Source organism: Mustela putorius, unplaced genomic scaffold (assembly GCF_011764305.1).
Source record: "Mustela putorius furo isolate JIRA1106 unplaced genomic scaffold, ASM1176430v1.1 tig00003914_pilon_pilon_pilon, whole genome shotgun sequence".
NCBI lineage: Eukaryota > Metazoa > Chordata > Mammalia > Carnivora > Mustelidae > Mustela > Mustela putorius.
Genome location: NW_025422061.1, coordinates 763,954 through 788,329, shown reverse-complemented (window position 1 = coordinate 788,329; position 24,376 = coordinate 763,954). Strand labels below are relative to the sequence as shown.

Genomic DNA, 24,376 nt, shown 5'->3' with positions numbered 1-24,376 from the left:
AAAACCTCAGAAGGACGCCCCCTAACAAGGAGAATTACAGACCAGTATCCCTGATGAACAAGGATGCATATAGTCTCATCAAGATACTAGCCAATAGGATCCAATGGTACATTTAAAGGATTATTCAATATGACTATGAGGGATTTATTCCTGTGCTGAAAAGTGACTCAACCTCAGCAAGTCAATCAATGGGACAGACCACATTTAAAAAAGGACAAAAAAATAAATAAAAAACAAAGGACAAGAACCATATGACATTGTCCAGAGATGCAGAAAAAGCATTTCACAAAATACTGCATCTTCTTTGAAAAAACTCTCTACCATGTAGAAAGAGAGGGAATATAACTCAACATCATAAAGACCATATAGATAAAAGACCCACAATAGATACAATCCTCAACAGAGAAAGACTGATATTCCCCTACATTTGGGAACACAGAAGGTTTGTCCACTCTCACCACTGATATCCAAATGTTCAGCAGATCTCCTATGCTTCTGCCTTTTGCCTCCATATCTCTGGAAAACAATCCTACAACCATGCAGTAGCAAGCAATTTATGTCAGCACAGAGCAGAAAACTGGCATCTAGACACTCTGTTCTCAGGCAGGTTTCATGCTCCTAAAGCTTGGTTATAAGGTAAGCTTTTTGTTGTTGTTGTTGTTTTTGTTTGTTTGTTTTTTGTTGTTGTTTTGCTGTTTTGTTTTTGTTTGTTTGTTTGTTTTTAACTTTCTGAAGTCTGGGAACTCTGCCATACTCAGGCACCACCCATTTTTGTATCACCCCAGGGATCCTGAGACCAATCTTGTCACACTCAGGATTCCACCTGGCTTCCCTACCTGAGCATTTTTAAGCCAGGGACACCCCTCAAAGTAGCAGACTTCTAAATGTTACCATTTTCTGGTCTGCTACTAATAAGACTTTGTGGTAGCTTTCTCAGGCAGGTTCCCACCCCTAAGCTATATAACACCAGATTCAAATCTGAACATCACCTCCCTTCTAAATGGTGGGCCCTTTTCTACTTGTAGACCTGCAGCATTTGTTTTCTCAGATTTCTGATTCATTTATTGTGTGTTCTGAATGATCTGATAAATATTTACTTGTATTTGAGGGAAGAGACAGACTTATGTCCTCCTCCCACTGCTTTCAGTTGGAAGCTAGACATGAAGAGAGTGAACCTGATGACAGGCCAGGTTTTGTTCTCCCCTATCTATGAGAGCTGAATATCATTTTGGCAAAAGTTAATGACTTGGGACACAGCATCATCCTTTCTTGGTTTAGGTTTATTTTGGGAAGATGTAGCAAAGATAATAGCTACCATTTTCTACATTTATATTTGGTGAAGATTTAATGGAGGAGTTGAAAGTAGCATTTACTTGAATGTCATATTATGAACTTACCCATGAAGTGTGACAATTCATGGGGTTTAACGGTCCATGTCTTCATTAATACTGGTGATAGCATTTCAGAGAATGGTGATGTTGAGTGACACATTTAGCTTTATACAGGTTGAGTCTTTCAACCTCACCATGAACTTCACTATAAATACATTCCAAAGATGAATTTTTCATCCTGAAATAAAGTTAACCTGTTTTCCATTCGATGATGTCAGAAGGGTCACTGAAAAAGCCCTTGGTCATTGACCAGCTGAGCTACCTGTTGACTGGCCACCTGAATGAGGCCAATTTGTGAGTTCCTGGGTGATTCACCAGGGTATGGTGATGACATCACAAGAAGGCATTGTGATGCCCCAGGGTGAGGCCAGCAAGATGGGCTAGGCTTTGCTGCTGATGGGGAGGCGACCTGGGCCGCCTCCTCGAAGTCTCCCCAGAAGGCTGTGGAATGGACCCGTGCTCACCCAGCAGTAAGACCCCGAGAAATTGGAAGAAGCACTTTCCTTCCAGAAGTCTTTCCAGGGGAGCAGCTTCTCCTTCAGGCAGAGCAGGGAGACTGCGGAAAAGCAGGGGAGGAGGGGAGCCACCAGTGAGGCCAGAGCCTCTGAGGACCAGACCTCCAGGGGCACTGCTCCAGCCTCTACAGAGATCAACACTGCCTCTTGGAGCAGGTGGAGGCCGGTCGAGAAGGGCGCAGTGTGGACCTGACCTCCAGGGGCGCTGCTCCATCTGCTTCAGAGATGGGCCCGGCCTGGGGGAGCTGGCCTTGGTGCTGGGCTTGGAGTGGGCTGCACAGACCCACAGGAGGCCCAGTCCCAAAAGGCGCAGGGGAGTCAGGTCAGCCTGGTCAGCCTGCGCAGCCCCCACACAGGAGGCCCAGCCAAGTGCAGTCCAGAAGCCCCTGGTGGAGGCAGCAAGGAAAAGGGCCCAATTGTTGAGATAATCCAAGAAATTTTCTCCAAGTTTGTTGCAGGGGTGCCAGATACTGGTTTTGGAAAACTTGTCTACAATCATGGATTGATTTCAAGGATGTCTTTTTTTTTCTATTTTCTTTTTTTTCCCCATTTTTAATTAATTTTTTATTTTCAACATAAGAGTATTATTTTTGCACCACACCCAGTGCTCCATGCAATCCGTGCCATCTATAATACCCACCACCTGGTACCCCGACTTCCCACCCCCGCCCCTTCAAAACCCTCAGACTGTTGTTCAGAGTCCATAGTCTCTCATGGCTCAACTCCCCTTCCAATTTCCCACAACTCCCTTCTCTCTAACTCCCCATGTCCTTCATGCTTTTTGTTATGTTCCACAAATAAGTGAAACCATATGATAATCGACTCTCTCTGCTTGACTTACTTCACTCAGCATAATCTCTTCCAGTCTCATCCATGTTGCTACAAAAGTTGGGTCTTCTTACTTTCTGATGGAGGCACGATACTCCATAGTGTATATGGACCACATCTTCCTTATCCATTCGTCCGTTGAAGGGCATCTTGGTTCTTTCCACAGTTTGGCGACCGTGGCCATTGCTGCTATAAACATTGGGGTACAGATGGCCCTGTAGTACAGGTGGTCTGGACCTTCCCAGACAATAGTCCCAGCAAAGGAATCTCCACACTGTTCTCCAAAGAGGCTGCACCAACTTGCATTCCCACCAACAGTGTAAGAGGGTTCTCTTTTCTCCACATCCCCTCCTAAGTTGAACTTTTTTGACACATATACCTGTGTTTTACTTTTTATTTTTTTTTACTATTCATATAGAGGTAGGCTTCATGGTAATCCACTTTCCCCAATCAATACTACCCCTATATATAAACCAGCTTTAATCCCCCTTTATCTAGGGAAAGTTGGGTCCTTTATTGAAGATATCAAGATACACCCAGGAATAATCAAAATAACCTTCCTCACCCACACTGAGGATTTATAACCATCCTCCTGTATTTTTATTCTGCCAGTTTTTCTGTGTATTTGTTTTTCTGGTATTATAAATCTTGTATGTGGGATTCGTTTTGGCTGGGTTCTTTTTTTTTTTTTTTTTCTTGTCATTTACACTTGTCAGTCTCTTTTTGTGTTTTTATTTGTATACATTATAAATGTGAACTTTAGGGCCCATTCTAGCTGTTTTTGTTGTTGTTTTCCTGTCTGTCTCTATTTATTTTTTATTTTTTCTTTATTTTTGGTGGGGACTCCGCATTGCTCAGAAGTGTTTCAGGATACAAATTGCCTTGTTCATACTTGATACATTCAGCTGCACACCCCCTCAGCCATCTCTTACCAAAATGACTAGAAGTAGGAATGACCGACAGAGGAAAAATTCAGAAACTGTACCCTCTCCATCAGAGCTATTGGATATGGAAATAAACAGTATGTAGGAAAGGGAATTCAGGCTAACAATTATCCAGGCAATGGCTAGGTTGCAGAAAACCATTAATGACAACATGGAATCAATTAGGGCAAAAGTGAAAACCACCCAGCAAGGAGCTAAAACTGCTATAAAGGATTTCTAATCTAATCTAAATTCTCTAACAGCTAGGGTAACTTAGGCAGAAGATAGAATTAGTGATCTAGAGGACAAACTGAATGAGATAAAGGATCAGGAGGAGGCCTGGAAGAAACAGGTTGAAGCCATGAAAACAGAATTAGGGAAATAAACAATGCCATGAAACATTCCAATGTCAAATTATTGGAATCTCTGAGGAGGAGCAGAAAGAAAGAAGACAAGAGGATATAGTTGAACAAATTCTTTATGAAAATTTTCCCAATCTGGGGAATGGAACCAGCGTTCATGTACTAGAGGCAGAAAGGTTTCCCCCTAATATTATAGAATCTAGAAAGACCTCGAAACACCTGATTGTGAAACTGCTGAACCATAGCAGGTAGGGGGAAGAGATTCCTTACTTACAGAGGAAGGCCCATCAGAATAACATCTGACCTGTCCAAAGAAACCTGGCAAGCCAGAAAGGGATGGCAAGATGTATTCAGGGAACTAAATGAAAATAACATGCAGCCAAGAATACTTTATCCAGGAAGACTGACATTCAAAATGGATGGAGAGATAAAGAGCATTTAATACCATCAAGGTTTGAAAAATATTGTGGCCAGCAAGCCGGCACTACAAGAAATATTAAGGGGGGTTCTATAAAAGAAGAAAGAACCCAAGTGTGTCATAAAACAGAAATTTGTAGAGACAATCTGTTGAAACAAAGACCTCAAAGGCAACATGATGTCAATAAAAACATATCTTTCAATAATCAATCTCAATGTGAGCGGTCTAAACTCTCCCACAAAATGACACAGGGTTGCAGATTGGATAAAGTGACAGGATCCATCCATATGTTGTCTACAAGAGACGCATTTGGAACCTAAGGATACATCCAGACTGAAAGTGAACAGATGGAGAACCATCTTTCATACCAATGGGCCTCAAAAGAAGGCAGGGCTAGCAATTCTCACACCAGATATATTAGATTTTAAACTAAAGACTGTTGTCAGAGATAAAGAAGGACACTACATAATTCCTAAAGGGTATATCCACCAAGAATATTTAACAATTGTAAATATTTATGCCCCCAATACTGGAGCAGCTGATTACATAAGATGACTGTTAATCAAGATATAGAGTCATATTGATATGAATACATTAATAGGAGGGGATCTTAGCATGCCACTCTCAGTAATAGACAGATCTTCCAATCAGAAAATCAAGAAAGAAACGAGAATTGAATATCACATTGGACCAGATAGACATCATAGATATATATACAGAACATTCTAGCCTAAAACAACAGAACACTCACTCTTCTCAAGTGCACGTGGAACTCTCCAGAACAGACTACATACTGGGTCACAAATCAGAACTCAACTGATACCAAAAGATTGAGATTATTCCCCGCATATTCTCAGACCATAATGCTTTGAGACTGGAACTCAACCACAAGAAAAATTTTGGAAAGAATTCAAACACCTGAAAGCTAAAGACCACCTTACTTAAGAATGCTTGGATCAACCAGGAAATCAAAGAAGAACTTAAAGAATTTATGGAAACCAATGAGAATGAAGACACTTTGGTCCAAAACCAATGGGATAAAGCAAAGGCAGTACTAAGGGAGAAATACATAGCCATCCTAGCATCCCTCAGAAAAATTGAAAAATCCAGAATCCACCAGCTGTCCTTACACCTTCAGGAACTAGAGAATCAACAACAAATTAAGCCATTCCTCCACACAAGAATGGAAATAATCAATATTAGAGCAGAGATCAATGAGATAGAAACTAGAGATATATTAGAAAACATCAATGAAATTAGAAGCCGTTTTTTTTTTTTTTTTAAAGAAACAATAAGATTGATAAAGCACTGGCCAAACTAATCCAAAATAAAAGAGAGAGGACCCAAGTTAATAAAATTATGAATGAAAAGGGAGAGATTACGACTAACACCAAGGAAATATAAACAATCATCAGAAATTATCACCAACATTTATATGCCAATAAATTAAGCAACCTCGATGAAATAGATGTATTACTAGAAACCTATAAACTTCCAAAACTGAATCAGGAAGAAATTGATGGCCTGAATGGACCAATATTTAGTAACAAGATTGAAGCAGTTATCAAAAGCCACCCCAAAAAACAAAAGCCCAGGACCTCATTGGGTCCTGGTTAAAAAGATTAGAGAAAAGCAAAAATGAACTTTTGGGACTTCATAGAGATAAGAAGCTTCTGTACAGCAAAGTGAACAGTCAACAAAGCAAAAAGTCAACCCAGGGAATGGGAGAGGATATTCACAAATGACAGTACAAAAGGCTGATATCCACGATCTATAAAGAAATCCTCAAACTGAACACACGAAGAATGTAAATCACATAAAAAAAAAATGAGCAGAAGACATGAGCAGACACTTCTCTGAAGAAGACACACAAATGACTAAGACACATGAAAAAATGTTCATCATGACTAGCCATCAGGGATATTCAAATCAACAGCACAGTGGGATAACACTGTACACCAGTGAGAAAGGCCAAAATTAACAATACAGTAAACAACATGTGATGGAGAGGATGTGGAGAAAGGATAACCCTCTTACACTGTTGGTGGGAATGCAAGTTGGTGCAGCCACTTTGGAAAAGAGTGTGGTGATTCCTCGAAAATTAAAAATAGAGCTTCCCTATGACCCTGCAATTGCACTATTGGGTATTTACCCCAAAGACTCAGATGTAGTGAAAAAGAAGGGCCATCTCTACCCCAATGTTCATAGCAGTAGTGTCCACAATTGCCAAATTGTGAAAAGAGCCAAAATGCCCTTCAACAGTTGAATGAATAAAGAAGATATGGTTCATATATACAATGGAATATTGTGCTTCCTTTAGAAAGGATGAATACCCAACTTTTGTGTCAACATGGATGGGACTGGAGAAGATTATGCTGTGTGAAATAAGTCAATCACATAGAATCAATTATCATATGGTTTCACTCATTTGTGGAGCATAAGGACTAATATGAAGGACAGTAGGAGAAGGAAAGGAAAAGTGAATTAGAGGAAATCAGAGTGGGGTTAAACTATGAAAGACAGTGGAGTCTGAGCAGCTAAATGGGGCTTTTAGAAGTGAGGGAGTTAGAGGGATAGGTGAGCTGGTGGTGGGAATTAAGGAGAGCAAGTATTACATGGAGCACAGGGTTTGGTGCCTAAACAATGAATTTGGAACACTGAAAGAAAAATAAAATACTATTAAAAAAAAAGAAAAAGAATAAGAAATTGAACCAGTGGTCAAAAATATTCTAAGAAACCAAGAGTCCAAGATTAAATACATTCCCATACTAATTCTACCAAATGTATAAAGAAAAGACAATATTTATTCTCCTGCGGCTGTTTCAAACAAACAAACAAAACAATAAACAAAAAACAAAAACAAAAAAAAACCACAAAAAAACAGAAGGAAAACTTCCAAACTCATTCTTCAAAGTCACGATTACCCTGATCCAAAACCAGGTGAAGACCCTATCAAAAAGACCACTGTCATTAAAGACCATTGTCCCTGATGAATACAGATACCAAAATGATCATCAAGATTCTAGCCAGTAGGATCTAACAGCACATTAAGAGGATTTTCCATCATGATCATGTGGGTTGTATTCCTGGAATCAATGTTTGGTTCAATATTCATAAATCAATAAATATTATAGAACACATCAATGAAAGACAAGAACCATGTGATAATCTCAACTTATGTACAAAAGGCATTTGAGAAAACACATCATCTCTTTCTAATTAAAACTCTTCAGAGTGTAGGGATAGAGAGAATATCCCTCAAATTCATAAAAGCCAATCTATGAAAAGCCCACAGTAACTATCATTACCAATGGGAAAAAGCTGCTTTTCCCTTAAGGTCAGGAACATGACAAGAATGCACATTCTCACCACTATTGTTCAATATAATATTAGAAGTACTAGCAATAGCAGTCAGACAGCAAAGATAAATAAAATGTATTTAAATTATTAAAGGAGTCAAACCCTCACTCTTCAAATATGACATGATACTTTATGTGTAGAACAAAGACTCCACCCCCAAATTACAAGAAAACATATAGCATTTCAGTATTGTGCCAGGATACAAAATCAATGTACAGAAATTAGTTTTTTTTCTAAATACCAATATTATAACAGTATAAAGAGAAATTAAGGAATTGATTACATTTACTATAAGACCAAACACCATAAAGTTAACTAGGAATAAACCTAAATATAGAAGTAAAGCATCTGTATTCTAGAAACTACTTTATGAAAGAAATTGTAGAAGAGAGAAAGCATGGCGAAAAAAAAATCCCATGCTAATGGATTGGAAGAATAAACATTCTTAAAATATCTATGTTGTCCATTGCAATCTACACATTCAATACCACCCCTACCAATAAAGCATTGACATTTTTAAAGAAGCTGAAACAAGCAGTTCTAAAATTTGTATGGAACCAGAAAAGAGCCTGAATGGCCAAAGAATTGTTGAAATAGAAAACCAAAGCTGGGCCATCACACTGCCTGATTTCATGCTGTATTACAGAGCTGTGATGGCCAAAACAGCATGAAGTTGACACAGAGACAAACACGTAGATGAATGGAAAGAATAGAGACCCAAGACATGGACCCTCAATTCTATGGTCAAGAAATATTCAACAAATCAGGAAAAAAAAATATCCAATGGAAAAAAAAAATCTCTTCAATAAGTGGTGCTGGAAAAATTGGACAGTTATATACAGAAGAATGAAACTTGGCCATTATTTTACACCTTATACAAAGACAAACTCTAAATGGATGAAAGACCTCACTATGAGAGAGGAACTTATCAATATCATGGAGGAAAACACAGGCAGTGACCTCTTTGACATTAGCCACAACTCATTTTGGGACACAGCCCCAAAGGTAAGGGAATTGAAAGCAAAAATGAATTATTGCATCTTCAACAAGATAAAAGCTTCTACACAGCAAAGGAAATAGTCAACAAAACTGATAGGCAACCCCTGTAATGGATGATGATACTTGCAAATTAAATTACAGCTAAAGGGCTGGTAGCCAAGATCGATAAATTCTTGTCAAACTTATCAACCAAAAAACAAATAAGTCAAAAGGGGGGGGGCAGCAGAAGACATGAACAGACACTTCTCCAAAGAAGACATAGAAACGGTTAACAGACACATGAAAATATGTTCAACATCACCCAGCATCAAGAAATTCAAATAATAAAACACACTGAGATACCACCCTACACCAGGTAGAAAGACAAAAATTGACAAAACACAAAACAAATTTTAGAGAGGTTGTGGAGAAAGGGGAACTCTCTTAAATTGTTGGTAGGAATATACTTTTGTACAGCTACTTTGGAAAACAGTGTGTTGTTTCCTCAAAAAGTTAAAATAGAGCTACCCCATGACCCAGTAATTGCACTATTGGGTATTTCCCACAAATATATAGATGTAGTGATGAGATCCACATGTACAATGATGTTCATAGCAAAAATGTCCACTATAGCCAAACTGTGGAAGAAGCCGAGATGTCCTTCAACAGATTAATGATATAGAAGTTGTGGTTCATATATACAATGGAATATTACTCATCTATTAGAAAGGATGCATACCCACCATTTACATTGAGATGGATGGAACTGCAGTGGATTATGCTAAATGAAATAAGTCAAGCTGAGAAATACAATTATCACATAGTTTCCCTCATATGTGGAACATATGGAATAATGCAGAGAATATAAGGGGAGGGGGAGAGAAGGCAAAACTGAATGGGGGGGTGGGAATCAGAGGGGCAGAGAAACATGGGAGAATACGGACTCCAGGAAAAAAAATCTCAGGGTTTAAGGGGGAGGAGGTGGAGGGATGGTTTAACCCCATGAATTATATTAACGAGGTCATGTATTGCATGGAGCACTGAGTGTTACACCCAAATAATGAATTATGGAACACTACATCAAAAACTAATGATGTATGTACATTGGGGAGGGTATGTGATATGGTGAGTGCTACAAAATGTGTAAGCCTGCTGATTCACAGACATGTACCCCTGAGGGAAATAATACATTATGTATTAATAAAAATGATTAATAAAAATAATGATGTGCTGTATGATGACTAACATAACATAATAAAAAATAAAAAAGGTAATTTAAAAATTAAAAAGGGGGGAGAGAGAAGATGGTGGAAGTGTAGGAGACCCTGTTTCATCTGGTGTCTTGAATGTTGCTGGATATCTATCAAACCAACCAACCAAACAAAAACAACACTTATATTTCAGCCTGAGATGTAAGACAATATATCTGGAACTCTGTAAGCAAAAAAGCAACTGCTTTTTGCAGGGTAGGAGGTGTGGATTTGTTAATCTGCAGGGAGATACCAGAATATAAACTGAGTGTGGAGGGAGCCTTCATAAGCTTGCTACTGTAAAGTGATATAACATTTGAGCACAAAATCAGACCCCTTAGAAAACTGCTCCAGTGAGAGACATCCATTTCTGAAATGGGGCAGGGGATGAAAATGGAAGAATTATTGGTCGGTTATTTTAATTTCAGTATCTGAAGAGACACAGAACAAACGGGAGCGCCTGCAGTGGTAGGGTGTCCAAGCTTGGGAGCAGGGAAACCTGTTACTGTCAATGAGCCCAGGAAGGGATTATCAGCTCCAGTCTCCATAAACTGAGAGTCTGGCTGGTTCAGTGACCTTTCTTTGCCTGCACACCCTAAAAAGGACTGGAACATGTGGTCTATTTACCAAACCCTGGGTGGTGTGAGAAGGCTCTGCCCACAATAAGGAAACAGCTCACAAGACTAGGGTGCCTGAAAAGCACAGCAGGGAAAACCCCGGCCATAGCCCAGGAGGGGCATAGTATGTTATGCACAGAAGCCCATTAATACTTCCATTTCCATAGATACAAAGGGGTATGACACTTGCAGGTCCTTGGGTTTTCCCCCAGGAGGCTTACAGTGGACACCCACAGCAATAGACTGCAGACTTTGACACAGGTGAAAGTTAAAACTGTTTGTCCCAGAGTGTTTATTGAAGAGAGGGGGCATCAATATTTCAGCTCTTGCCAGAGAATCGTGTATGGCCATTTTTACTCTGATCCTCTAAAGAGGAACAAAAAGCCTTCAGGGAACACAATCAGAGTGGCATCAGAGTGTCTCATTCAGCTAAGCATCTGCCATTGGCTTGGATCATGATCACAGGGTCCTGGTAGGTAGGTAGGTCTTGGTCCAGCTCCACATCAGGCTCTGTGCTCAGCGGGAAGCCTTCTTCTAACTCTCCCTCTGCCACTTTGCTTCTCTCTATCATATAAATAAATAAAATCTTTAAAAATAAAACCACACAGAAGACCAGCTTACCTGAAAAGTTTGTTACAATTCCGCTCTTGTAAATACACCTGAGATTTTATTTATTTTACACCTGAGAAGCAGCATGGATGGTACTATACTAAGTGAAATAAATCAATCAGAGAAATATTATTAACATATGATTTCACTCCTATGTCAAATGCAAGGAATAGTATAGAGAATCATAGGGGAAGGGAGGGAAAACTAAATGGAAGAAATTAGAGATGGAGTCAAACTGTGAAAGACTGTTTACTCTGGGAAAGAAACTGAGGGTTCCTAGAAGGGGAGTTGTTTGGGTGTATGAGTAACTGGGTGATGGGCATTAAGGATAGGATGTGATTTGAGGATGGATGTTAACTGGATATATAACTGGATTTTATACACAACTAATGATTCACTGAACATTACACCAAAAACTAATGAGGTACTCTATGTTGCTGATCGAATTTAATGTTTTTAAATATTAAAAAAAGAAAAATAAAAGTTTAATAATTTAAAAAAAACTTAATAAATCATTTTGAGAAATTATTTAATTCACTCTCCATCTTTAAATTATTTTAAGGATTATAATCCAGAATATACAAAGAAATTATGTGATTCAGCACCCAAAATCAAATAATCAATCCCATCAAAAGTTGGGCAGAAAACATGAACATACATTTTCAAAAGACATCCAAATGACCAACAAACACATGAAAAGATGCTCACCATCATTCATCATCAGGGAAATGCAAATCTAAATCACAAAGATATAAGATGATATCTTATACAGGTCATAATGGCTAAAATAAACAATAGAGGAAAAAATATATGTTGGTAAAAATGCTTGGAATGTGAACCCTCTTACTGTCTTGGTGGAATTGCAAACTGGTGCAGTATGAACCCAGTAATCACACTACAGGGCATTTACCCCAAAAATACAAAAAAAATAATCAAGTGGTTGTGTGCACCCCTATGTTTATAGGAGAATCATGTACAATCATCAAATTATGGAAGCAGTTCTGTGCCCATTGACTGATGAATAGATAAAGAAGTTGTGATATATATATGCCCAATACTGCTCAGTCATCACTCTTCTCAGGTAAATTTTTTCTTTTTTAAAGATTGTATTTATTTATTTGAGAGAGACAGTGAGAGAGAGCATGAGAGGGGAGAAGGTCAGAGGGAGAGGCAGACTCCCCGTGGAGTTGGGAGCCCAATGTGGGACTTGATACTGGGACTCCAGGATCATGACCTGAGCCAAAGGCAGTTGCTTAACCAACTGAGCCACCCAGGTGCCCAAGAAGAGTGAAAACTTGCCATTTTCAATAAACTGGATGGAGCTACAGAGTATAATGCTTAACCAAATAAATCAGAGAAGGACAAATACATTATGATTTCACTCATATGTAGAATATAAGAAAACAAATAGGCAAATGGAAGGAAAAGAGACAAACCAATTAACAGACTTTAGTAAAGAACAAACATTTGGTTCCCTGATGGTAGGTGGGTGGGCATGGGAGAAAGAGACAAAACAATGAAAAGCACACTTATCATGATGAACACTGAATAAGGTACAGAATTGAATAACTGCAGTATGCCACTGAAGGCACTGAAAGTAGTATCACACAATGGCACTGAAACCACTGAAAGTAATATCACACAGTATATTAACTTTATTTCAACAAATGAACACGAAATAAAGCATCATGGTAGACATTTCAATGCAGGGAAACACTTGTCAAAAATGAAACCCATTATGCAGGTCAGAAGCACTCTACCCTTTGTTTCATAGGTGAGGCTAAGTGTAATTAAAACATTTAGAGCTTACACGTGGCCATAGTTATATTTAGTCAGATTAGATGTAGAAACCAATTAGATTATAAATCAATGGGAAAAGTGAGTTAAAAAACAATTTGAGGCAAAAATCCAGTCCTTGTCTGTTCCTGAATTTTGTACTCCAACTCTCAAGCAGAAAATGCTTTGTTGAGTTAGGGATGTTGAGCCAATTCTGGGATGATGTCAAGGCCTATTCCTTGAAGCCTTTAAGTGTCAGGTACCTCACTGTCTATGGGGCCCAGCAGGACATTGGAGCATGTAATACTGACTTGGGTTCCAGACAGCAGAGAGTCCTGGAATTGTGGGGCAGCTGTGCATGTATATAGGGTCTCAACCTTGGGTACATTGAGTTCTTTGTTTCCAGGCCTTACATCTTTTCCTACCCAATGAAATCAGAAATCTAGTGGTGGAAATGTATGTGCAGAGTAAAGATTGTAGAGGAGTACAGGGGCCCTATATTTGACTGGTCCCTTGAATACAGCTAGAAAGTTACCAAATCATTCTCAAAACCTGAGAAATCAGTGATCTGAGAAAACAAATATTGTAAATTTACGAATAGAAAATGAACCATGGTTTGGAATATGGGAGGTGGGGAGACTTGAATCCAGTGTGATATATTTGAGGATATGGTAGAGGGGATGGATGTTGCTAGAGGAGGCTACTGCAAAGTATTATAGGCGGCAGAACACAAAATGGGAACTTTTATAGTTTTGCTACTTGGGAAACTTACTGGGTTAAATTTCCCCAGGTTACAAAACAAGGTGAAAGCCCAGATATGACAGTGTGGTCTGAAGAATCCTGGGGTCATAAGAATGGGCAGTGCCTTGTGGCAGCTGAATTCTCAAGCCTGGTAGCCAGGAAGCTGGCTAAACCAGAGAGTCTAGGGATCTGTTTTCTGCTCTGTGCCGCCATAAACCATGAAATGCTGATTGGTGTTGCTATCACTCTCTTGACAGGGACTCAGCGAAGTGCAGAAGCATGACACTACCCTCTCCTTCCCTGGGTGGAAGAGAGTGGGTCTGCAACCAAGGAGTCTGTCATATTTGGAGTTTTGAAACTCAGTTATATGCCTACTTTAAAAACAGCTTGGCTTGAAACAAGCATAGAAAGCACTAGAGAATCCCTTGCTATAGAAATAAAAGAACTAAAATCTACTCAGGTCAACATTAAAAATTCTATTATTGAGATGTAGTTCAAGTGGAAGCTATGCAAAGTGGATGAATGAGGCAGAAGTATGAATCAGTGACACAGAACATAAAGTAATGGAAAATAAGGAAGCTGAAAAGATAAAAGAAAACTATGAGATTTTGAGTACTCTGCAATTCCATTAACTAAAATAATATCTTTATTAGAAGGGTTCCCAGGAGATGAGGACCAGAAGAAAGGGGAAGAAACTTTATCTGAACAAATTATAGCTGTGAATGCCCCAAATCTGGGGAAGAAAACTGGCATTCACTCCAGGAAGCACAGAGAACACCCCTCAAAATCAATAATAGGTCTACACATAGAATTATAATGTAGAAGCTTGCAAATTCAAACATCAAGAGAAAATCCTGAAAAGCATATTGTACAAGAGTAGACACATGAAGCTGGTAGGAGGCCTGTCCACAAAGACTTACCAGGCCAGAAAGGACTGCTTTGATATATTCAATGTGCTACTTGAGGAAAAAGAATACACATGAATCTTGTAAACACCAATGCTGTCATTCAGAATAAAAGGAGAGATAAAGAACATCCAGGACAAACAAAAGTGAAAGGAATTTATGAACACTAAATCAGCCCCTGCAAGAGATATTAAAGAGGAAACTTTGAGACTTTGAGTGGAAAGAGAGATCCCAAAAATAATAAAATAAAAGAAAAAGAAGAGACAATGTACATGAACAGAGACATTACAGGTTATACATGGCACTAACTTCATATCTACTAATAATTACTCGTTGTCAGTAGACAAAATGGTCCAATCAAAAGACATACAGTATTAGGATGGTTAAAAAAAATACAAGACCCATCAATGTGCTGTCTATAAGAGATCATTTGAGACCCAAAGTCACCTTCTGATTGAACATGGAGGTTGGAGAACCAATTATGATGGTAGTGAACATCAAAGGAAAGCTGGAGTAGGCATCCTTATATCAGATACATAGATGAAAAAACAAAAACTATAAGAAACGTAAAGAAGGGCACTATATCATAATAATTGTGTCTATGACACAAGAAGATCTAACAATTACAAATGTTGATGCACCTATAATGGGAGCAAACAAATATACAAACTCATTAATAACAAATTTAAAGACACATTTTAATAATAATGCAACAATAGCAGGGTAATTTAACAACCCACTCACAGCATATTATCTACATAGGTCACCAAGAAAAAAGGGGCTTTGAAAGACTCACTGGGACAGATGAACTTCACAAATATGTTTAGAGCATTTCATCCTAAAGCAACAGAGTATACATTCTTCTTGAGTGCACAGGGAACATTCTCCAGAATAGATCACAATTGGTTTCATCTGGTTGAAAAAGATTGAGATCATATCATGGATTTTTCAAACCACAAGGCTTAAAGACCTGAAGTAAACCACAAGGAAACATTGGGAAGAACCACAAATACATGTAGATCAAAGAATATCTTACTAAAGGATGAATGGGTCAACAAGGAAATAAAAGATTATTTAAAATACTTGGAAGGAAATGAAAAAGAAAACATGACAATCCAAAATCTTTGGGCTGCAGCAAAGGCTGTCCTAAGAGGAAAGTATAAAGTAGTACAGGCCCTCCTTAAGAAAAAAGAAGCAAACAAACAAACAAAATACACAAAGTAATTTAAAGGAGCTGGAAAAATAACAGCAAAGGAAGCCAAAATCCAGCATCAGAAAAGAAAGGATAATAATTAGATCAGGAAACAATATACAGAAATTTTTTAAAAAATCAATGAAACAAAGAGCTGATTCTTTGAAGGAATTAGTGAGATTGAGAAACCACAAGCCAGACTTACCAAAAAGAGAAAAAGGACTCAAAATCATAAATGAAAGAGGACATATCACAACCAACCCCACTGAGATAGAAACATTTATAAGAGAATATTATGAGTAATTGCAATTCAACAAACCTTCCAAACTTATTCTAAGAGGCCATCATTACCTGGATCTCCAAACTGGACAAATACTTGATCATAAAGGAAAATTATAGACCAATATCCATGATGAATATGGATGTAAAAATTCTTAAGAAGATACTAGCCAATAATATCCAACAGTACATTAGAAGGAGTATTCAACATGACAAAGAGGCATCAATTCCTGGTTTTCAGGAATGGTTCAATATCTGCAAACCCATCAATGTGATAAACCACATTAATATAAGAAAGAACAAGAAGCATATGATCCTCTCAATAAATGCAGAGAATCTGCCTGACAAAACACAACATCCTTTCTTGAAAATATCCCTCCTTGTATAGGGATAGAGGGAAAATACCTCAATATCATAAATGTCACATACGAAATGCTGAGAGTGAAAATCTTTCCCAATGAGAAAAAAACTAACAGATTTTCCCCAAAAGTCAGAAACATAACAGGAATGTCCATTTTCACCGTTTTTTTTTTTTTCAATGTTGTACTGGAAGTACTAGCCTCAGCAATCAAACAACAAAAATAAATAAAAGTCATCCAAATAAGCAAAGAAAGAATCAAACTTTCAGTCTTCTGAGATGACATGATGCTGTGTGTAGAAAACCCAGAAAGATTCCACCAAAAGTTGCAAGAAATGATAAAGGAATCCATCATACCCACATAATATGAAATCAATTTACAGAAGACAGTTGTATTTGTATACACTAACAATGAAGCAGCAGGAAGACATACAAAGGAATTTATCCAATTTATTACTATATTAAAAACTATAAGATACTGAATCCTAAACCTACCAAAGTGGTCAAGATATGTACTCTGAAAACTATAGAACACTTATGAAAGAAATTGAGGAAAACATATAGACAGGGAAAAACATTCCATGCTCATAGAATGGAAGAAAAATATTGTTAAGATATCTATATGTCCAAAATATTCTAGATATTCAATGTAATCCCTATAAATGTACCAACAGTGTTTTTTCAGAGAATTGGAGAAACAAACCTCAAATTTGTATGGAACCAGAAAAGAGTCTGAATAGCCAAGCATCACTGAAAAACAAAAACAAAAACAAGCAAACAAACAAAAATCAACCCAAAGCTGTGGCATCACAATGCCTGATTTCAAGATCTATTACAAAGCTCTAGTCATCAAGACAGTATAGCACTCACACAAAAACAGACACTAGATCCATGGAACAGAATGGAGAATACAGAAATGGGTACTTAACTCTATGTTCAACTAAGCAGGAAAGGATATCCAAAGGGGGGGGTTCTTTTCAGCAAGCTATGTTTGGAAAATTGGGTAGGCACATACAGAAGAATGAAACTGGAACATTCATATAAACCATACACAAAGAGAAACTCAAAACTGATGACAGACCAAATTTTGAGACAGGAATTCATCAAAATCTCAAGCAGAGCATAGGCAGCAACCACTTTGGCCTCACTAGCTACAACTCCATACTAGACATATCTTTCAAGACAAGGGAAAGAAAATCAAAAATGAACTATTGGGACTTCCTCAAGGTAAAAAGCTTTTGAACAGCCAAGGAAATAGTCAACAGGACTAAAAGGCAACCCAGAGAATAGGAGAAGATATTTGCAAATGACTTCTCAGATAAAGGGCTACTTTCCGAAACCTATAAAGAACTTATTAAAATCAACACCCCCAAAAAACAAAAAAATCCACTGAAGAAATGGGAAGAACACATTAAAATATATTTCCCAAGGGAAGAGATACAGATGGCCAACACAGATAAAAAAAAAAAATGCCGAACATTGCTTATCATAAGGGAAATCCAAATCAAAACCAGAGTGATATAATAACTCATACATGTCAGAGTGGCTAAAATTAACAAGCAAGGAAACCACAGATGTTGGCAACAATGCAAAAAAAGGGGAGTCCTCTTACCTATTGTGAGGATGCAAACTGGTGCAGCAGTTCTGCAAAACAATATAGAGGTTACTAAGAAAGTTAAAAATAGAACTACCATACAAACGAGGAATTGCACAAATATTTATTCAAAGGACACAAACCTAGTTATTCAAGGTGGCACCTGCATGCCGATCCTTATAGCAGAAATATCCACAGTTGCCAAAAGATGGAAAAATCCTGGGGTTCCGTTAACAGATGATTGGATAATATGCAACTGATGAATTGCTAAGTTCTACCCCTGAATCTAAAAACACACAATGTGCTAACAATTTGAATTTAAATTAAAAAGATTAATTTTAATCTTTTAGAGGAGGAGGAGGTGTAAAGCACCCAGTGTGATTCCCACATGTCTACCTCAATTCCAGCAGTGCCTCATGGGTAAGAATGGAGTACACAATCATTGTTACTCATACAACTCTGCCTACCATCCTGACCCCAAACCTCCTCACCCAAAGATGGGAAATAGTCCGATGCCTCTGAACTCGTTCCACCCTGCTTTCCTGGTCTTGTCACATTTGCTCTTCCAAGGACTGCCTCACATAGGAACCTGTCACATTATTGTAGTGCAATAATGCTCTACAGAGAAACATCCCGTGTAGTGGCAACAATCTGAATCCATAGCACCATGGTCCAACCTCAAATTTAGCAAAAATCTACTAAATCATGTCACCACCAAATGCTCTATGCAGAACCAGTGTAGAGACTTATTGCTTTTCTATTCTTTCCAATCAGAATGGTATTGACCTCAGCTGTCGTGCTTTGGTTCTAGAGAACAAAATATTTGTTCTAGAGAACAGAACGTTTGAAAGTGTTGATGGGAAAGTCAGGTGATGCTCAGGATCAGCTCTGCATACATTACCAATATATTCTGAGAGCAATGGAGACCCGAGCCTCAGTGTCAATGTGAAGACACATAAGGCACAGTAGTGACTCTAAGACATGCTGCAAATTACGCTCATCCAGGTGTTGTTTCTTGTAAATTAGTTATTCAGAAATAATAATTTCAAAGTGTTTATTTCTCCAATATTCAAATTCATACCACACCACTACTCCAGGAGATGACCACACACTTCCCAACTCCCTTTCTATGCCATAGTAGGTGGGTGTTCAAGCATTAACCCTTGGGCACCATATGTAAGGCAGTAACATCCAGGAAAACCTTCACTTGAATGAAGAACCTTTCCACCTCATGGAGCTGAACCTGCCTCTCACTGCAGTGTGTAGCTTATTGTTTTAAAGCTTTCACCTCTCCCTTGAGGATGTAAACTTCTCCTTCAGCTGGAAGATCTCAGCCAAAGACTCCACAGTGTTCAGAACCTAGGTCTCCTCTACAATGCACTCCCATTGTGTCTTTTCATTTCCTGCAGTATATTTTAATACAAAGTCTTCAGACCATTGGATTGTTTCACCTCCTGGGGCATGGTGTAGTTTTCTTCTGAGGAGAACTCCCCCCAAAGTGAATAATGCACAGATATCAGGCCACAAAGACCTTAGACTGTAGTAAATATAAGGTGAGAAGGGACTCAGATGCTCACTTTTCTGGAGAGTTGAAAGGCAACTAGTCATAGAGTTTTGGGTCAAGTTTGTTTCCCTGTGGCTTCTTAGCCCAGTGCTATCCTGAGATGCAGGTCTTTTGGTTTGAAATCTCCCTGGTGTCCATGACTCCAGTGGACACATCAGTGAGCAATGCTGAGCAGGTTTAGAGATCTCACAATCTGACACCAACTGGCAAGCACAGTGTTTGCAGAACTGCATTATTCTCCAGGCCCAAGGGCACATGGTACAACTGCTGTTCAGGTGTCTGCTTGTCCTATCAGACATCTCAGTTATTGGTTCCCAGATGATCAATAACTCGAAGGTGAGCCTGCTTACCAGGTTTCGCTTATCAAACAGCTGAATTTGTCTCCAGGCCCAAGGGCATATGGTGTGCTTACTATCCAGGTTTCTGCTTAGCTTATCAGACAGCTCAGTTGGTTTCCATGTGCAAGGCCAACTGAATAACTCACTGTCAATTTGCCTGCTTGTCTTAGTGCACATCTGTGTTGTTCTTATTGACATCAAGGGACACAGAATGAGCCTGCTATCCAGGTGACACATCTAGCAATGTGCTGTTTTGTTGGTCTCCAGGTCCAAGGGTTAATGGTAATCCCTCTCTCAAGGTATCTGCTTAGCCTAGAGCAAGGCTCCTTTATTGGTTGCCAGGTTCAAGGGCACATGTTAATACTGCTTTCCAGGTGTCTGCTTGGGCTAGACCAGAATTGATTTTTTGGCCTCCAGGATCAAAGGCACAAGGTGGTATTGTGGTCCAGGTTCCTGCTTGGCTTGGTGCAGAGTTGCTTTATTTGTCTCCAGGTCCAAGGGCACATGGTTAGCCACTGTCAAGGAGTTGACTTAATCTGTCAGATGGCTCAGTTGTTTGTCTCCAAGTCTAAAGACACATTTTGAGCCTGTTCTTAAGATGCCTGCTTGTCCAAGGAAAGATTTGTTGGGCTCTAGGTCCAAGGCACATGGTGAACCTGTTGTCTAGGTGTCTGCATGGCAAAGCCAGAGATTCTTTCTTGGGCTCATGGTCCAAGAGCACATGGTGAGTCTGCTGTCCAGGTGCCTGTGTGGCCTAATAGAGACTTGATTTTTTGGTTTACAGGTCTGTGGATTAACGTTGAGACAATTGTCAGTTTGCCTACATGGCTTGTCACAAAGCTGCATTATTTGTCTCCAGGTCCAAAGGCACATGATAAGCCTGCTGTCAAGGTATATCTTTGCCAAGCAAAGAGCTGAGTTCTTGGTCTCAGGGTCCAAGGGAACATGATGACCCTCCAGTGTGGGTGTCTTCTTGGCCTACCCCAGAGCTCCTTTCTTGGGCTCCAGGTCCAAGAGTACAAAATGAGCCTGTTGTCCAAGTGCCTATTTCGTCTAGTAGATACCTGATTTTTTCATTTCCAGGTCCGTGGTCACATGTTGAGCCAGCTTTCAAGTTGCCTGTTTAATTTGTCACAGAGTTGCATTATTGGTCTACAGGTCCATGGGCACATGGTGATCCCACTGTATTGGTGCCTACTTGGCCAAGCAAAGAGCTGAGTTGTTGGTCTCAAGCTCCAAGAGCACATGGTAAGCCTCCTGGCTAAGTGTCTGCTTGGCCTAGTAGAGACCTGATTTTTTGGTTTCCAGGTCTGTGGGCAGATGTTGAACCAGCAGTCAAATTGCCTGCTTGGCTTGTCACAGAGCTGCATTGTTCATCTCCATGTCCAAGGTTAGGCACATGGTTAGCCTATTGTCAATGTGCCTGCTTATCCATCATACAGAACAGTTGTTGGTCTCCAGGTCCATGGACGCATGGTGAGCCCATTTTCATGGTGCCTGCTTGGCCAAGCAAATAGCTTTTTTGTTAGTTTCCAGGTGCAAGGCACATGGTAGGCCTCCTGTTTAGGTGTCTGCTTGCCCTAGCCTAGAGCTCCTCTCCTGGACACAGGGTCCAAAGACACATAGTTAGCCCACTGTCAAGGTGCCTCCTTAGCCTATCATACAGCTCAATTGTTGGGCTCCAGGTCCAAGGGCACATGATGTCCCTGTTGACAAGCTGCCTTCTTGCTCACAAAAAGAGCTGAGTTGTTGGTATTGAGGTCCACAGCAGGGGCTGAGCCAGCTTACTAGATGCCTGTGTGGCCTATCATATAGCTCAGATGTTGAATCAGGTCCAAGGGATCATGGTGAGCCTGCTGCCCAGGTAGATTCTTGGCCTCATATAGAGCTGGTTATTTGGTCTCCATGTCCATGGGAACATAGTAAGCCAGGTTTCAGGTACCCCTTTGGCTGAAGAGAGATCTGAATTGTCGGCCTTCTGGTAAAAGGGCGCATGTTAAGCCTGCTACACAGGTACCTACTTAGCCATAGAGAGCTGAGTTTTTGAACTGCAGGTCTAAAGGCACATGGAAATGCTTCTGTTCAGTTGATTCATTTTTCTAATACAGAACTGGGACATAGAACTCATAGTTTCTTGCCAAGTGGCAAACCTGTTCTCTGGGCTTACTAATGTAAGGGCCTACTTAATCAGAGGGAGGCATTTTGTTGTTTATGCAGTAAACTTAGATTGGTCAATCTAACACTATGCAGTAAACTTAGATTGATCCTGACCCTCCCAGAGGAACTTACTTTCAAAGCCCAGATACAAGGGCGGATCAGGCCAGGTAGAGACAGGCAATCAGTGGGTCATGCATACTGTCTCCCTAGCTACCAGTCCCAGGTAGCAAAGCCCAGATACAAGGGATGATCAGGCCAGATAGAGACATCCAATCAGTGGGGCATGCATCCATCTACTAGGGTGAATTGTAATTCATTTGGCCACCCGTGTTTGACCTGACATTACTGTGCAGTTTTCTCTGTGTATTGCAACCTCATTGTCCACCTGTGTATAGCTCGGCTAAACTACCTCTATAAAAGTTAGTCTGTGAGGCTGGGTGGGGTTGCCACTTTGCAAGAGATGGCTGTGACCAGTCAGTTTGATTCTCGATGCTTGGCGTGAAATAAAGCTTTGCTTGACCTTCACTTTGTATCAGTCTGGCTCCTTTGATTATGGACACTAACATTAGGGGCTCATCCAGGATCAAACAACGAGAACTGAGCCAGCATCAGAATTTCTGGGAAAAGCCTCTGGAGGTAAGAACACGGGATCCTGTCTGTCTGGTTGTGGAGCTCCAGGGTATGGCCCATGTGGGAGAAACTGGATACAGCCATGCTCCCCAGGGCTGGAGTGGATGCAGGGGATACCCCATCCTTCTTCTGGGACCTTCCAGGGGGTTTGAGTCCCCCTAGAAGGTCAGGGGGTTCAAGTCCCCCTGGGTGGTCAGGGGGCCGAGAAAACCCCCACTAGTGAGTGGTTGCAGGGGATAGAAAATCTCCACTGGCTGTTGGGTCTGCTTGTTTTTGTCTTGTCTTTTGTTGCCTTTTGTGTTGCTCATCCCTAGGGGACTGGGAAAATCCCCACAGGTGAGCGTCTCTAGGGGGCCGAGAAAACCCCCGCCAGCAGCAGGTTCTGGGTGAGGGCCGCTGGGTCTGCACTTGTTTTGTCCTGTCTTTTTATGGCCTGTTACATTGTTTGTTGTATTTGAAGGAATGGGGCAAGCAGAGAGTAAGGGGACTCTGATTTTCATCTCTCTGTTCCTCATAATAGATGTGGGGCTTCTCCCTCACTCATTTCGTGTGTTAAGGGCTATGACTGTAGCCAACTAGGTTTAGTCTAACTCAAGACAGAGACTTTAAGGAATATTCCAAAGCAGCTGCTGAAACTCCTTTTATTTCGGGGAATCCCTTGCCCTCTCTGGCCTGACGTGGACTGCCTAGCCCCTCCCCCTTGCTGGCAAGAGAACATGGCACCTGAAGTGGAGATAGTAATTTGTCTGTCTCAAGGTTTTAATGGGTAATTATTAAAGTGGCTTTCAAAGTCTTTGGTAGCCTGAAACTGTGAAGGCTTGCTTGAATGACAAATGGAATTAAATTTGTTGGACATCTAGGTCTTAACAAAATGGGATAAAATGCTAGAGCGTTGGTTGCTGGTACTGGGTTTGTACTTTTGAAATCTGTTGGTGAACATGTTTTGTGCTTAACTGATTTGTAAATTTGCCTTCTAAGAATTCTCTTGTAAAATGACTTCTGCCTTATAGGGAATTCATATGGAAAGCCTTTCAGGATAAATACAGCTCATTGAACTGAAATGGGTAAGAATTTACAGAGTAAAAGCTGCATTCTGACTAAGCCAGAATTAGTAACATGGGACTAGGTGAACTGAAAGATTGTAATGTTGTATCTCTTGATGTTTTGTCTTATTTTAAACATTAATGGTTCTGTAGTATTTCTCTTCTAAACTAGTGAAACTTTTTCTTAAGTTATCTGTAACTTACAGAGATGTAAAAGTAGTACTTTGTAAACAAATCAAGGTATTCAACTCTTTCTCTCTATCTGAACCCTCTGAAATCAAAAGTTCTCAGCAAGTGTTCTTTCTTCCATGGCAATCAATCATTTTCATAAGTTCAATAACAATCTGTTATCCTTGTAAAAGAACACCCTTGGAAACACTGCTTATTTTACCAAGGCTTTAACTGAAATGTCATATTTGAAAAGATTCAGATATGACTAGACAGCTTAAAGGAAGTAAGGTTGACTTTATAAAACCTGGAACCGTAAAGCCCTTTGGAACGGTTGGCTTGATACCTTGCTTACAGAGTTCCCAGCAGCCTCATCTGGT

At 39.8% G+C, this 24,376-nt stretch overlaps 1 protein-coding gene across 1 annotated transcript in view; it reads left to right on the top strand.

The window, feature by feature from the left end:
- Window positions 1-14,223, top strand: part of LOC123388870 (collagen alpha-2(I) chain-like) — a 58,937-nt gene extending 44,714 nt beyond the window's left edge. Inside the window, exon 4 of the mRNA XM_045069240.1 lies at window positions 14,026-14,223. Coding sequence (XP_044925175.1) covers window positions 14,026-14,051 — 26 coding nt within the window. The 3' untranslated portion in view covers window positions 14,052-14,223. The remainder of the gene's footprint in view (window positions 1-14,025) is intronic.
- Window positions 14,224-24,376: the final 10,153 nt, after the last annotated feature.